The sequence below is a fragment of the Chanodichthys erythropterus genome, chromosome 13, assembly GCF_024489055.1.
Source record: "Chanodichthys erythropterus isolate Z2021 chromosome 13, ASM2448905v1, whole genome shotgun sequence".
Lineage (NCBI taxonomy): Eukaryota > Metazoa > Chordata > Actinopteri > Cypriniformes > Xenocyprididae > Chanodichthys > Chanodichthys erythropterus.
This window is the reverse complement of record NC_090233.1, coordinates 46,360,885-46,374,863: the sequence shown is the minus strand read 5'-3', so window position 1 is coordinate 46,374,863 and position 13,979 is coordinate 46,360,885. Positions and strand designations below refer to the sequence as shown.

At 38.5% G+C, this 13,979-nt stretch overlaps 1 protein-coding gene across 2 annotated transcripts in view; it reads right to left on the bottom strand.

Annotated features, from left to right (window-relative positions):
- Nucleotides 1-13,979, bottom strand: part of slf1 (SMC5-SMC6 complex localization factor 1) — a 40,900-nt gene that overhangs the window by 16,667 nt on the left and 10,254 nt on the right. For both annotated transcript variants that reach the window (XM_067406865.1, XM_067406866.1), the window contains exons 14-18: nucleotides 13,530-13,675; nucleotides 13,243-13,373; nucleotides 10,329-10,408; nucleotides 3,955-4,047; nucleotides 2,714-2,896 (exon numbers count right to left, since the gene is read on the bottom strand). In XM_067406865.1, coding sequence (XP_067262966.1) covers nucleotides 2,714-2,896; nucleotides 3,955-4,047; nucleotides 10,329-10,408; nucleotides 13,243-13,373; nucleotides 13,530-13,675 — 633 coding nt within the window. The remainder of the gene's footprint in view (nucleotides 1-2,713; nucleotides 2,897-3,954; nucleotides 4,048-10,328; nucleotides 10,409-13,242; nucleotides 13,374-13,529; nucleotides 13,676-13,979) is intronic.

Below are 13,979 nucleotides of genomic sequence, written 5' to 3'. Positions count from 1 at the left end.
TAAGACTGGAATTCATGTTAAGTTTGCAATTTTGCAACTATTTCATGAATTGTCTTGTACGAATAACCTTATGCTCTCAATGCACAAAAGGCTGCATAAATGACATCAGACCTCATCAGGATCTCATCAAAGGTGACGTGTGTCTCTAAGCTGAGTACTTATACAGGAAACCTCAACTGAGTTTTAGGCGGCAGTTCTTTTCTATACACCGTAAATAAGACTGAACAGAACAATCTGTTATACGCTGACCCTTGGGCAAGAGACCCCGAGTCATGCCAGTGAGCCTTAATATATCCCAGTCCTGAAAACAGAGCTGTATTCACAGCAACCGTCAAGTCATTAAGATTCAAAGGCTTTTTCATGGCTGTTATTTGGGCCACTTTTCTTTGGATACAAGCTGTTGGGTGCTGAAAACCGCATGCAAAACCAATCAGGAAATGGCTGAGTGAAATTACGCTCCACCACGTTTACAACGTATGTGTGTGTTTGGGGGGTGGTTGAGCTGGCAGCCTTGGGCTAGTCAAGCTGATGACACCCGTCCCTGCCCTTGGCCATGGCACGGTTAGCCTGCCAGTGCCCACAGGCAGGAGGAGGAGGGTCTTGCCATTCACCCCCTCACCCCCCCGTCCAATAACATAAATTCATTATTTCATGCTAAGAATGGTGGGATTGAGAAAGCCATGTTTTGCACAATGTAAGACCTTGGAAGCAGAGAGCAACAGTGAGAGCGTGTGAATGTGTGCTCTATTAATGTACACACGCCTGTCCTTATTACTCTTTATGTAAACCAACACGTTGTCTGTTCCTATATATCTGTATTTTTTATGCAATTGTTTTCTGCGTTTCACCATAATAACCGTTTGTTAATAAGCGACTTTGTGAACCCGATTCATAAGAGGAAACAATTAAGACACCCATCTCCATCTAAAAGAATTTGATTAATATTTAATTATTTAATTATTTATAAGCGTTCCAACTTCCCACACTTTAAACAACGATTTTCCATGACTTTTCCAGTCATTTTACAGTGATTAATAGATAATGAATTTTAAATCATTATCATAGTCTGAATCATATGAATCAGACAATTTTTAGCCCATTAAGAATTTATAGCGGAGAAAAATCTAGATCTAGAAAAATATATAGTTTAAAAAAATAAATAAATAAATAAATAAGTAAATAAATAAAGTGATAAAAAATATCCACTTTCCATGAAGGCAAAATGCCCCTAAAACTACATATATAATATAATATAATATAATCATCACACTTTCCCTTATTCATGAATTTAATTTTGAAGCTAAAATCTTGATTTCTATATAACAAAGTTGATGGGCATGTTATAGTCAGCTATCTCTGAATCCACAGAATCATCTGTCCTCAGGTTGTGTGTGTGCACGTCCGTGTCTTACGAGGGATCTTGGTGGCTGTCTGTTTCCCAGACACATCACAATTCTAATTTCATGAAAAAAGCATCTTTTCCTGACCTCTTTTCATGCATTGGTATTGGGCCAATCTCAGTCAGCATGAAGAGGAAAATGGAAGAAAAAAAAGAAAAAAAACCTTCTCACCGGGACCAAACAATCCCAATCTAATTTACTTTTTGAGGCCAGAATATCTACATGAGTTAATAGGGGAGCAGAATCAAATTAACTATAATTAGTCAAAATGCGAGCGAGTGCGAGAGAGAGAGTGACAGTAAGGCGTGTGGGAAACCAGGAGCCTGTCTCATTTTGTCTCTGCTCTAGTCCCTCCCCGTTGTCAAGCCATCCCGCGCTTACTGCATTGACACATGTCCCGCTCGCTTCAAAGCTCGCAAACATCGATTGCATGTGGCACGCAAACAGCCAGGCGCGCCAAAACATTTCTGTTCTGACAGATTTCCCCCGTGAAAAACCAGCATGCGAATTTCACGAGAGCCGCAGACCTGACTTGTCTAATCTCTTCAGGAGGATGCTAACAGCGCCATCCACGCCGATGGGTTATTCCTGTAGATGGATGGTTTTTAGAAAGGAAAAACGTAAAAAAGCTTGAACCCTGAATGGCAGAAGTAAAGACGACACTGTGTGTGTGTGTGTGTGCGTGTGTGTGTGTGTGTGTGTGTGTGTGTGTGGTAGATCGCGGCTGTTAAGCCACAGGAGAGGCCTGGATTTAAGAGATTTCTACAAAGCACTTGTTTGTTTACACATGTAATGCCACTGTAATATGACTTTCTGCCGCTTTCACTCATCAGTTTGTTTATACTGACATCACACATGGAAACAGAAACTGTTTTTCTCTATTTACTCCAGTAAGAGAAGCAGTTCCATATGACTTGATAAATTCAGCATCATTCTCAAAGGAATCAGAATCTGAACATGTTTTGAAGTAATACGATACAATATGGTATTCAATACGAGTCATGCTCCCATAGAAGGGTCGTTTGATTGTGACTGCATAAGAGACTCATGAGAGACTGAACCAGGAGGAACAAGTGAACTCATCACTTTTTTTGAAATTCAACAGCTGCTTTAAAGTTGCCGTTGAAGGGTTTACATTTATGCGAGTGCGTCTGTGTGCATGTGCTCTCATGTTTTCAGCCCTCTTATGTGAAGATCTGCATTCACAGTATGAATCTTCATGCATTGAGTGTGTATATATGTGTGTTTGTATGCATTGTTATGTGAAGATTTGATCTCAGACTGTATGCGTGTACAGTACGTCGGGCACTCACCGCCGCGGCGCAGCAGCATCTTGGCGATGTATGTCTGTTGGTTCAGCAGGGCATCATGTAGTGGACTGACTCCCTGCACCTGACTGCCTAGCTGCAGGTTTGGGCAGTACTGCAACAGGGCCTGCACACACTCCGTGCTGCCATGGTTACAGGCTTCATGAAGAGGCGTCCAGCCAGCGTGATCTACAAACAGTGATGCAAAAGATACTGTGACATTCACAAGGCCTAGCTTACCTGCTTTTTGCTGATCATATTACAAGCTATATTAAAATCTGTTTTCTGATGTTAGAAAGTAAATAAATCAGTGTAATATAAAATAATTGTATACTAATAAGAACTCAATTTCGATATGTTGCACACGATCGTAAAAAAAACATGCGGTATAGTGTTTGTCTTTGCAGAATTTTGATAACATAATATAACAGATATAGCGGTGTAACGTTAATGTGAAGTAAATTATTAAATAAAGGTAATTTTCTGGCAAGTATATTAAATAAAGAACATTTTCACACAATTGTTAATTCGGATAATTAGATTAAACGACGTAAACAAAACGTTAACTACTTGAATTGTTTTTAGCAATGAGGCCTCAATCGTAGACATTTCTGTACGTCATAACATAATTGCGCAAACATACTGACTCTAAAATGCAACTGTTTGTCAATAATTTTAAAACAAATCCCATCTTACAATTCCCAGTGCAGTCTATTTGAGTGAAAAAAAAAAACATACCCACACAACATTGTAAAAAAAAAAAGAAGAAAAAAATATTTATTTAGCAAAGAGGCCTCAATCGTAAACAATTCTGTACATCATAACATAATTGCGCAAACATACTGACTCGAAAATGTAACTGCTAGTAGTTCTCAAATAAATCTCATATTAAGGGTGAAAGAAAATTAAAAATATAATGCAACAGTAAAAAAAAAAACAATAAAGGAATGATTTCTTATGAAGCTATATGACAAAACTACCCACAAATATAACAAGATTTCAAAACGAGATTGGAAAGCGAAATGCGTGCACAAAATCTTCTTGATGGCACAATAGTAAACCGAGCCTAAAACGTTGTCCGAACCTTCCAGACACACCCTTACATTTGATCTAAAAGGTCTGTAACCACAAGTGACGTACACTTTCCTTTGTTTTCCATGATCTAACTGTTCAGCACAAAAAAAAAAAGTAAAACCTAAAAAGCAGGACGATTCAACCGAGGGCAGGGGAGGAATGCAGAAACCTACCTTTAATGTTGACGTCCGTTCCAGGCACGCTGAGGACACGAAGCAGCGTTTCCACCTGGTTCCTCTTGCAGGCTCGATGAAGGAGTGTCTCGCCTACACATGGATGGAGAGGAGAGAAAGAGAGAGAGAAAGGGCAAGTGGAAGAGAGAAGTGGGCAACATCCAAAATCAGGGTGCGTCCTGCCAACTGCCCCCACAGTCCCGCAATCGCTTATTTAATGTTTCCTGTGCTCGACATAGAAACGAATAAAGGGCACACACTCTAACGACATGGAAAATGTAAAAATTAAACAGATAAAAGGGGCTGACCCTGAAAAAAAAAAAAAAAAGAAGCTTTTTTGGGAGGGAGGGGGGAGAGGGACAGGAAGCGGAGAGAAAGCAAAGAAAGGCGCTCATCCACTCTCTTTGTCGCAATTCCCCTTTTTCCGGACAGTGGGACTTCTTTACTTACACTAGCACCCCAAGTTGAAGGCGATTGTGGGAAAAGGATTCCTGGCAGTCTGGTATTGTTCAGCCGGGGAAAGTTATGGTACAGAGCCCATACACAAAGCCTCTGATGGGATTTTTCAAACAGCCAGAGTTCAAAAGCTCCACTGGGCAGTACGAATGGGAACACGTGATCCTCACTTTTGCAAACTACAACAGCCAGACACAAAAGCCTCCAAGGACTTTTATTTACATTTTCCCTCTGCCTGCTCCCTTTGTAAGGCAGCCTTCATCCCTTGCTCTGCCGATACAATATCAAATCGGGAATATATTAGAGGGTGGGCTGCTTCCTTTTTTCATGTGTGGCTGAACTTCACAAGAAAGTAAAAGGCCAAACTTGAGTGCCTCTGTGGCTACCATTATAATGCTGCTGTGCAAAGCTGCTAATAAATGCTTTACTGGGTCTCACCAGGGTGCCCATTTCTCTGCAGCCTTGGCTGGCTAGATAAAACCCGGCGTGCTAAAAGAGCCAAAGCGGAGAGAGGCAGTAGGGATGAGGAGGGGGAAATAAAGCAGACAGGCTTCTTTCTTCTTGTGGCAGGGAAAAAAGGGAGAAGCTCCATCCCTTTTCACATCAATATGTTGGTTGCATTTTCAAGAAGCCTCTTTAAGCCAGATCAAACAGAGAAAATTAGGTTAGAAGCAAATGTAAATGACCAGATAAGGCTAATCTGTCTGCGACTTTGTGTACGCTGAGTGACTCTCTGTCATGATACAAAGAAAAAAGATGTGGAAGTACTGAGAACATGGTTTAGACACCGGAAACATTTTTATACCTAAATTGGGCTCCAAGAACAAATTTTTGAATGTTGTAATACAAAGAAGGTGAAAACAAGTTAATTACGTTTATATATATATATGAATAAATTCAAACTTTGTTTACACATGGCTTAAAAAGTCATCTCAGAGTGGACTGCACTAAATGCAGTTGTAAACAGGATGCAAAATGTTTTGTGATTGGATTACTTAAATCACTTTTGTAAGTAGTCAGAAAAAAACACATGACAACATTGTATTTGAAGTGTAAAATATGTCCTGAATATTAGTTAATGTAGTTAAGTAATGAACCTTATTGGTTAAGCGTTGTAACAGAAACATTTGTAACAGAAATAATGATACTGTGTATTTGACAAGATTGTTTGTAATGCTGTTTATATTGACAACTCTCTCTAGATTAGGGGTCTCAAACTAAAATTGGCGGGGGCCCGTTTCTGGGACTGACACCTCATAGCAGGGCCATATTAACCTTCAAGCGCAAGAAAGCACAACATTTCAGAAAATTTACTTTCCTTTGCATTATTTCTCATTTACTTCAAATTTCATTAGGCCTACTAAAATATTTTTATACCTATACTATAAATATCTTATTTACCATACTAAATGTAAACAGCAGTGTCTCTCTCATTGTTATAGAGTGTAATACAACTATATAATACTATTACTAATACAATACTACTAATAAACTAATATAATATTACTAATATAATACTATTAATTGAAATAGTCTGGTGCGACTTCTCACATCCAACAAGATGCATGGAATAAAAAATCAGTAATTTAGAAACAAAACCAGCAAAACTTTGGCGTGGAGGGGTCAGAAATAAACAAAAAAAACTGGAGCTATATATCAACTTTATTTTGCCAAAAAATAAAAATCTTTCATTGTTACATACATTATTAGTTTTTAACATCTAGTGGAAGTATTTTCCCTTACTTTATGTTAACTTAAATAACATTAAAATCTTGCACTAAACAACACTGTACTGAACAAATAAAATCCCTGAATGCATTTGTACACTCTTTTGTTTCTTGACAGACACCTGGCAGCGCTTGTGCTCACACAGCTGAGCCACATTTGTCCAAGATGCCGTTTGAGCATCGGTAACGTTTAATGGCTGCATCGGACGCGTTTCGGTGGTTTAAATCGGCACTTGTGACTTAAAGTCGAGTGCTTTTACTGTAATTTAGGCAAGCGCGCTCATAATAGAAGCGATTGAGAGCGCGGCTCATGATTGCATAGCAACGACAGACGCCACTGGAGCGAAAGCGCATTGGAAAGGAGAAGAATGCGGTGCGGCCGCTTATGTCACGCGATATGTTAATGCCCCTTAGAAAAGCGACTTTTTCTTTGCATATCAGACAAGTAGCAACTAGAGAATAATAATAATAATAATAATTTAGCGGGCCGGATTATGTTTTATTTTTGAGATCAGTTGCGGGCCGGGTAGAGGGAGTGGGCGGGCCGTAAATGGCCCGCGGGCCGGCAGTTTGAGACCACTGCTCTAGATCAACCTCAGTGCAAATGCAGATTTGAATTTTGCGATTTTATTTTTGTCAGAGGTTTAATAGCCTACATGGGTGAATCGTTGTCATTTAGGACTACTGTGCTAGGTACCCCAACGGAAGGGTACGGTTCGGAATTAGGGTACTATTCACAACTTCTGTCAATGGAAATGGCAAAAATTGTGTACTGTACTATACCGCTCGGTGGAAATGAGGCTTTTACTCAAGTTGTATTGGAATTGCTGACTTGTAACTTATAATGGAGTCATTTTCATAAGGTATCTGTACTTTTACTCAAGTATGGTTTTCAGGTTATCTTTAAATAGCAAACAAATAGCACATATTGATATTGATCTCTCTCTGTCTCAAAGGAAAGAATAACAGGGTAGGAAAACAACAGACCCCTTAACTCAACTGTCGAAGTGCATGAAAGCAAGATCACAAAAGCTCACAACCCAAATTCAATGAAAATAATTAGCAGGGTATTATGAAGAAATGAAACTGAATGCAATAAAAGTATTACTTAATGAGTGCCTCAGCACCATGACAAGTTCTGGCTCACAGTGGCCCTTTTTTCACACCCTAATAGGCCCTAAAACCCAGTGATTAAACATTTCTCAACTCCCCATGTGTACACAGTCTCAGAAATGCCAGGCCCAATCTTCCCTCTGTTAAATCACTTTAATGGCTCCAATTTGGACACAACGCTTCCATTATAGGGGTAATTGCATACTCAGCATTTACAAGCTCGAAGAGGATAAATCCATCCTGTCCTTTTTTATAAATTGTGAAATGTGTGTAGCGTTTGCAGTTGTTGTTGTTTTCTCTCTCTCTCTCTCTCTCTCTCGTAGAGAGGACTTTCTTGTGTGGTTGTGACGTCTGAGATGACAGCCCTGCTGCAGGTTGGCTAATGGTTTAAATAACAGGCTATTTGTCACAATAGTGCATTTTGAACACCGTGATGACTAGATGCATTTTCAATTTGACCACTTTTAGGTTTAAGCAACATCCTGTAGTTCTGGGAGTTATAAGAGGTTTAAGCGTCTAGTTCATGGGAATGTGAATAAAAAAATTGTATAATAAATCAATAATAATCATGTACTGGGCCGCCATATACAGTGATAGAGTGATACAACTCATAAGTTTACACACCCTTTGTGCAAATTAATATTTATTTTGTGGCATCAAATAAAATGCGCTTTTTAATGTATTACTGACCTGATGAAGCTGTGTAACCTAACAAACATCTTACTTGCGTTTCATTACACAATTTAATAACTCAATTTACACAAATGTACTTTTTTGTCCTCTGTGATGGGTGTCCCTGGTTTGAGATCCAGCTTTGCCACTCAGGACAAATGAGGGACTCATACACAACTACTGTATAATAAAATACTGCAAGAGGTCACTGATGCTCAGTGAGGCTACACAAAAAATTAAGAACCAATAGTACGAAAATGTGTTTTTCCATGACAATTTGTTATTTGTTATGACAAATTAAAGTTATTTCTTTGTCATTATATATATATATATATATATGAGCATTAGTTGACTAAAGATTTTTCTAGTTGATTAGTGGTCATTAATGAAAGCCATTAGTTGACTAATCATGTTTATATTAATCTAATATAATAACTAAGTAAACCAAGCCTATTACTAAACCATAATGAGCCTTTAATATAAAGGCGTAATATAAAGGCGTAATATAAAGGCGTAATATATAGCCTATTCCGCGTTCAAGCGCATACATAAAACTTCATACATATTACATAATCAGAAAGTATTTTTTTTTTTCGATTTTAATTGGTTCATTTAAAAGGTAGACATTTCAAGCTTTATATAGATATATTTCTCATGTCTGAGGAAAGTATACACTGATGTTCCAGTTCAGGAAAACCAAGAAAGCAGAAAGTGCATCCTGTTTGTTTTCATTGTTTTACAAAAGCACAACGTTTTGTTATTATTTTGAGTTTACACAAATAAAAGTAGACTCTTTACAGCTTTTAATGATGTATTACTCTTATCCATATGATCAAAAATTGAGTATTTTAAGTTGTTTCCACTGTTGTCAGGAAAAAACAAGTGATTACACCGGTGCCTCCATGTCATGCGGTACGCACGCTATACTTTAGCTTCAACACTCCGCACAAACACTTGAATATGCGCCTAATCATTGCACATATTAATCTAGGTTAAAATTAGAGTGAGCGGCCAAGGAAAGTTGCTATTATTTACATGTTTCAAATGATAAGCCATAATTGAGGTCGATGAATGATAGGTGAACGTTTGGATTTCCTGCCCGATACTACTGTAAGTACCAGAAGGACCCGCCGTTAACGATCTGTCCCTCACAGACTGCCTGACTTCACCACTTCGTGTGAAGGTTTTTTGTTTTTTTTGTGACTAACAGACTAATAAAATTATGGTCAACTAAGCCTCTTCTCGACAACTAAAGTATAGACATCGATTATGGGCAGCCCTAGCAGAAACACACCTTTCAAGCAAAACATTTTACAAAATTAAGTGAGTTAGGTTTTAAAAATCCAGTTGGATGAAAGGGGTTGCAAACTGCATCCCAATATCCCAATCTGAGCTTTACCCCAAGACCATCACCAATATGCTTATAGCATCATTACTTGTAGTCATAAGCCACAATGAAGTGCACTGAGCAGACAGACAGCTCAGGGTGAAGTTAACAAGGCAGCATGGACCTGCATACCTTGAGAAAAACACTGCAGCATCTACCTACAGAAATCTACAGCTGAGAGCCTGCGGATGCTTCATCAAAAATTGATGTGCTACACATCAGTATAGGGAGCACGTAGTGCAAAAAACAACACAAGGCAGGGAGCAGCAGCCTTGAGTCTCCTGAAAACAGGGCTGTCTTTCTCTCTCCGTGCCCTCCCCCGCTCCCTGCTCTGGTGTGGGGGTCTTTCTGATCAGGTGGAAGGGGAAAGATGAGCGTTGACACCTTGGTGGGTTCACATGGAGTGCCAACCTCCTAATTACAGAAACTTCCAGGCTCGGCTACCTCTGTCTTTCTCTCTTTCGCCCCCTCTTCTCCTCTCCTTCCTCACAGCAGAATCCTAATTGCAGTGTTTAATATTCTTAAACGGGGGATCTGACAAGCATTATGTTTGTGTGTGTGTCAACTGGTTTTTATGTATTTTCCACCTCTTCCTCACCAAAGGATGGGGGGAGCATAAAAAGCATGTGGAATGTAAATGCTGTTGCCTGAGGTTATGAAGAGAGGCTCTGTCGAGAGCTTTTGACCTAGCTGAATGCACTACAGAACTGAAATAAAAGAGAGAGATGCAGACAGACAGAAAGACAGGTAGATAGACAGAACGATAGACAGACAGATACATAGACAGAAACAGATAGATAGAATGATACATAGAACGATAGATAGACAGAATGACATACATATATACTTGTATGTCATATATACACAAACAGATAGATAGATAAACAGATACACAGAGAGACAGAAAGACAGGTCGAAAGTCATGTAGACAGAATGATATATAAAGAAAAGATAGACAGAATGATAGAATGATACAGAGACAGACAGACAGACAGACAATGGCACGCAGCAGCTCTTACCTGCAGCATTGACTCTGTGGTAACCTCTCGGGACAGTCTCTCTCCCTGAATCTGAGCTGCCTGTCGAGTCTTTCGCAGGTCTGAAAAGAACACACAGTAACATTTCACAGACAGATTGAGACATGAAGCCATGTGTTTTTGAAGGGACAATAGTTCACAGAGCTTGTGGGTAAATAGATAGGATATATCATGTATGCTAACATCAGCACATCATGAAAACACTCATAAATACGGCCAAATTAAGAATTTATCCTTAGCCAGAGGACCGGAGAGCTGGAAAAAGCCTGTAATATTTAAAACTTCCAAGACAATCTCTTACAAAACACAGAGTGATGACACCCTAACACAAAGTTCACTAAATATGCCCCACTTTACACCACCGCTCGAATCTACAAACATCATTATATCACTGTCACGACATTTTCACACTACCACAGGATGGAATTTAGAGACTGGCATCTAAGTGCATCGCCTGTAGCAACTATCAGCCAGCCTGTACGTTAGCTGTACTTACTGAATCCTTTTATCCGAGGAGACAGCTATCCAGACCCCCCCGTGGAGCTCTCCCAGGATGGAGTTCCTGGCCAGTGTTTAAGGAACTGTCAGTAAATGGCACCAAAATCACTACAGTGATGCAGGCACAGCTGCAGCTGATGTTTTAGTTGGGTTAAGTGTGTTGGATGTCTGATCAAGTGTTGACTAAGGCACATGGTCGATCGATCGATTAATCAAACTATCGACCTATCTGTCTAGATTGTTAATGTGGATTAAAATTGTATGATAGATAATAACTTTTTTTTTAATTAATAGATTAAAATGATTATACTTTATAATGCAAAAATGTCTCCAATAACCCCCTCAATGCTGGCTTGCAGGCAAAATCCTTTAATCTAGCTGATGCAATATTTTAGAGCACAGCAAAACTATAAAAAAAAAAAAAAAAAAAAAAATACTTTCACTACAGAAGTTTCCATGACTTTTTCAGGCTTGGAAATCACAACTTTAAATTTTCCCTGATATATTCAGGTTTTTTCTGACTCATGAAGAATCCAATAAGAAAACCTTACAATTAAATGAACAACAACTTATATTAATTGCATTTTACAATTAAAATAGTCAATCACATGGTGCTGCATTGTCATTGCTCTGGAATGTACATGAGTATTGGACCAACCAAGAAGAACAGTTTCTAAAGCTAAAGAAGCAAGATTTTAGTTATGATTTGAAAGATGTTACTGAAACTATAACCTACATAGGACAAAAGATGCCCAAGATAGCCACCGAGTGGAATGATTTGCTTTTAAAATGTGCAGCTAAGGAAATGTAGCAGCTATTTGAGGGTGAGTCCTGAATATTCTTTAATAAATTCTTGCTAAGGTTTGACTGAAGAAGATGCTCACGAAGTGAATTTTAAAATACAGAACAAATAGCTACAGAAGAATACTACAGTCAGGCTGTGAGTGGCCTAAAGGATACTGCTGTCAGATAAATAAAAACCCCTGCTTCCACAGTGTCTTGTTCCCTAGTAATTGGATTGTTCAGAACCAAGGCGCAATTTAACACACCAGAACAGTACAAACATCCACATTCTCACAGACACATGGCCATTTAGTTTCCTATTAGTGAGGAGTAAACATCACTGTGTGCAGTGTACAAGTCTGTGAGTGTGTGTATTAGAGTGCAGACACAATGTTCTTCCTGTGACCACTGCTGCCCTAAAATATTCTATGACAGCACACTGTCAAACATGATAACAGGATGTTTAGAATCTTATTGACTTAGTCTATGTAATCTATTTGGAGCAGATATCTATATTTTTTTTAAACAGAACTTGCTAATTTTATTTTTAACTCTTTTTGAGAGCAAAGTATCTAACTATTCTCAGTCAGTGTTTACACTACCTATAAAAAGTTTGGAGACATTACAATTTTTTTTCTTTTAATTTGTAATAAAATTTCACAATATTACCATTTTTACTGAGCATAAGATACTTCTTTTAAAACCATTAAACAATTGTAATGTTTCCATACTTTTGTACTGTATTGTACTATATTTTGCATTGCCTTTTATTTTTATATCTTCAGTTTTCATTTCAATTTTAGTTTTTTTTTTTTTTTTTTTTTTTTTTGTAATTTGGGTTTTTGGTTTTTTGAAAAAACTATTCCTATATATCTTTAATTTGTTTATTTCAGTTTTAGTAATTTTGTATTACTTAAACTTAAACTTATTTTATTTCAGTTAGCTGCCACTGCATGATTTCATCCTTTATTTCAAATAACTAAAACAATTTAAAATTGTTTTTGTTAACAACAACAACAACAACAGCAACATTGTTCTCAGCTTAGATTTAAAAGCAGCCAAGCATCATGTCTGAGCTGAAGCCTGTAAGCAAAAAATAAGCAGCAGTTGATTGAGCTGGTTGAGAGGCACACAGCCCCAATTACCCCCATGTCACCAACAGTAACAGGGCTGGTGGTCTGCTGCCATCACAGGTTGCCCCAACAGAGCAGGACAGCACCCTGTCTCTCTCCATTAGCCATCTTAAACCACTCTAATGCCCCATAATGGCAGAAAATTGTCCAATTAAAGGCACCTACTGCACTCTCTACCTCTGTCATACACGTATGGATGCAGACATAAAGAGGATCTTATAGTGATGTAAGTGGAGAGTGGTTATCTCAAAATGTGCTCTGATGGCACAAGGATGTAGAAAATGACACCTATTAATTCTTGTGATTTTACAGTGAAACATCTTACAAAAGTAAACACTAGTACTTACTCTATTCATCAAAAATATACAAATATTTAAAAAAAAGTGAATGTGTTCTTGCTTTTCTCCTTTGCTCTGTGATCTGTAGTGTCTGTGTGGAGGACAACAGCATGAGCAGATAGATGTGGCGGAGGTGAAACTCACTCTGAGCCTCGAACATGGGCATCACTGCTGGTAGAGGGTTGATTCATCTCTGTTCTGTCACTCTGTCCCTTCAGGGTTTGGACTGATCCTCGATCACACAAGTTCCCTAGAGCTTTGAGGTAGGTTGAGACCTGGCAGGAGACATGGAGAAAAAAAAATATTTTTCTCAATTTTTCTCCATTTCACACTGAAGGTTTTATTCACGGTGTTGCGTTATATGATGAATACAGACTTCTGAGAAGCCAAAATGTGCTGTAAATAAAACATGTATACAAGATAAAACCCACAATTTTTTGCAAGCAGAGTGGTTCAGAGCTTAGGATCAGGCCCCTGCTGCAGCAGATGTTTCTGTAAATGGCGTCGGCAGTCAACATGCGGAGCCTTGTGGAGCGAATGGCTGGAATCACTTCTTTCAGCATGTCACAGTGAAGGTCTAAGTGAGGAGACATGAATGTACTTACAGCCATTATTTAAATCTTTAAATGTAAATTCCCAATGAATATATAATCACTGGTGAAGAATCACTTTTGCTACATACACTCACCGGACACCTGCTCGTTAATGCAAATATCTAATCAGCCAATCACATGGCAGCAACTCAATGCATTTAGGGCTGTTTCTCAATATAAGTTCTTAAGTGAAATCATGATGTTTTAATAGGTTATGACATTTGTTTGTGATTTATTGTACATTGCCCGCTACTTATAACATGCTGGGATGGTCAGTTGAGCAACAAG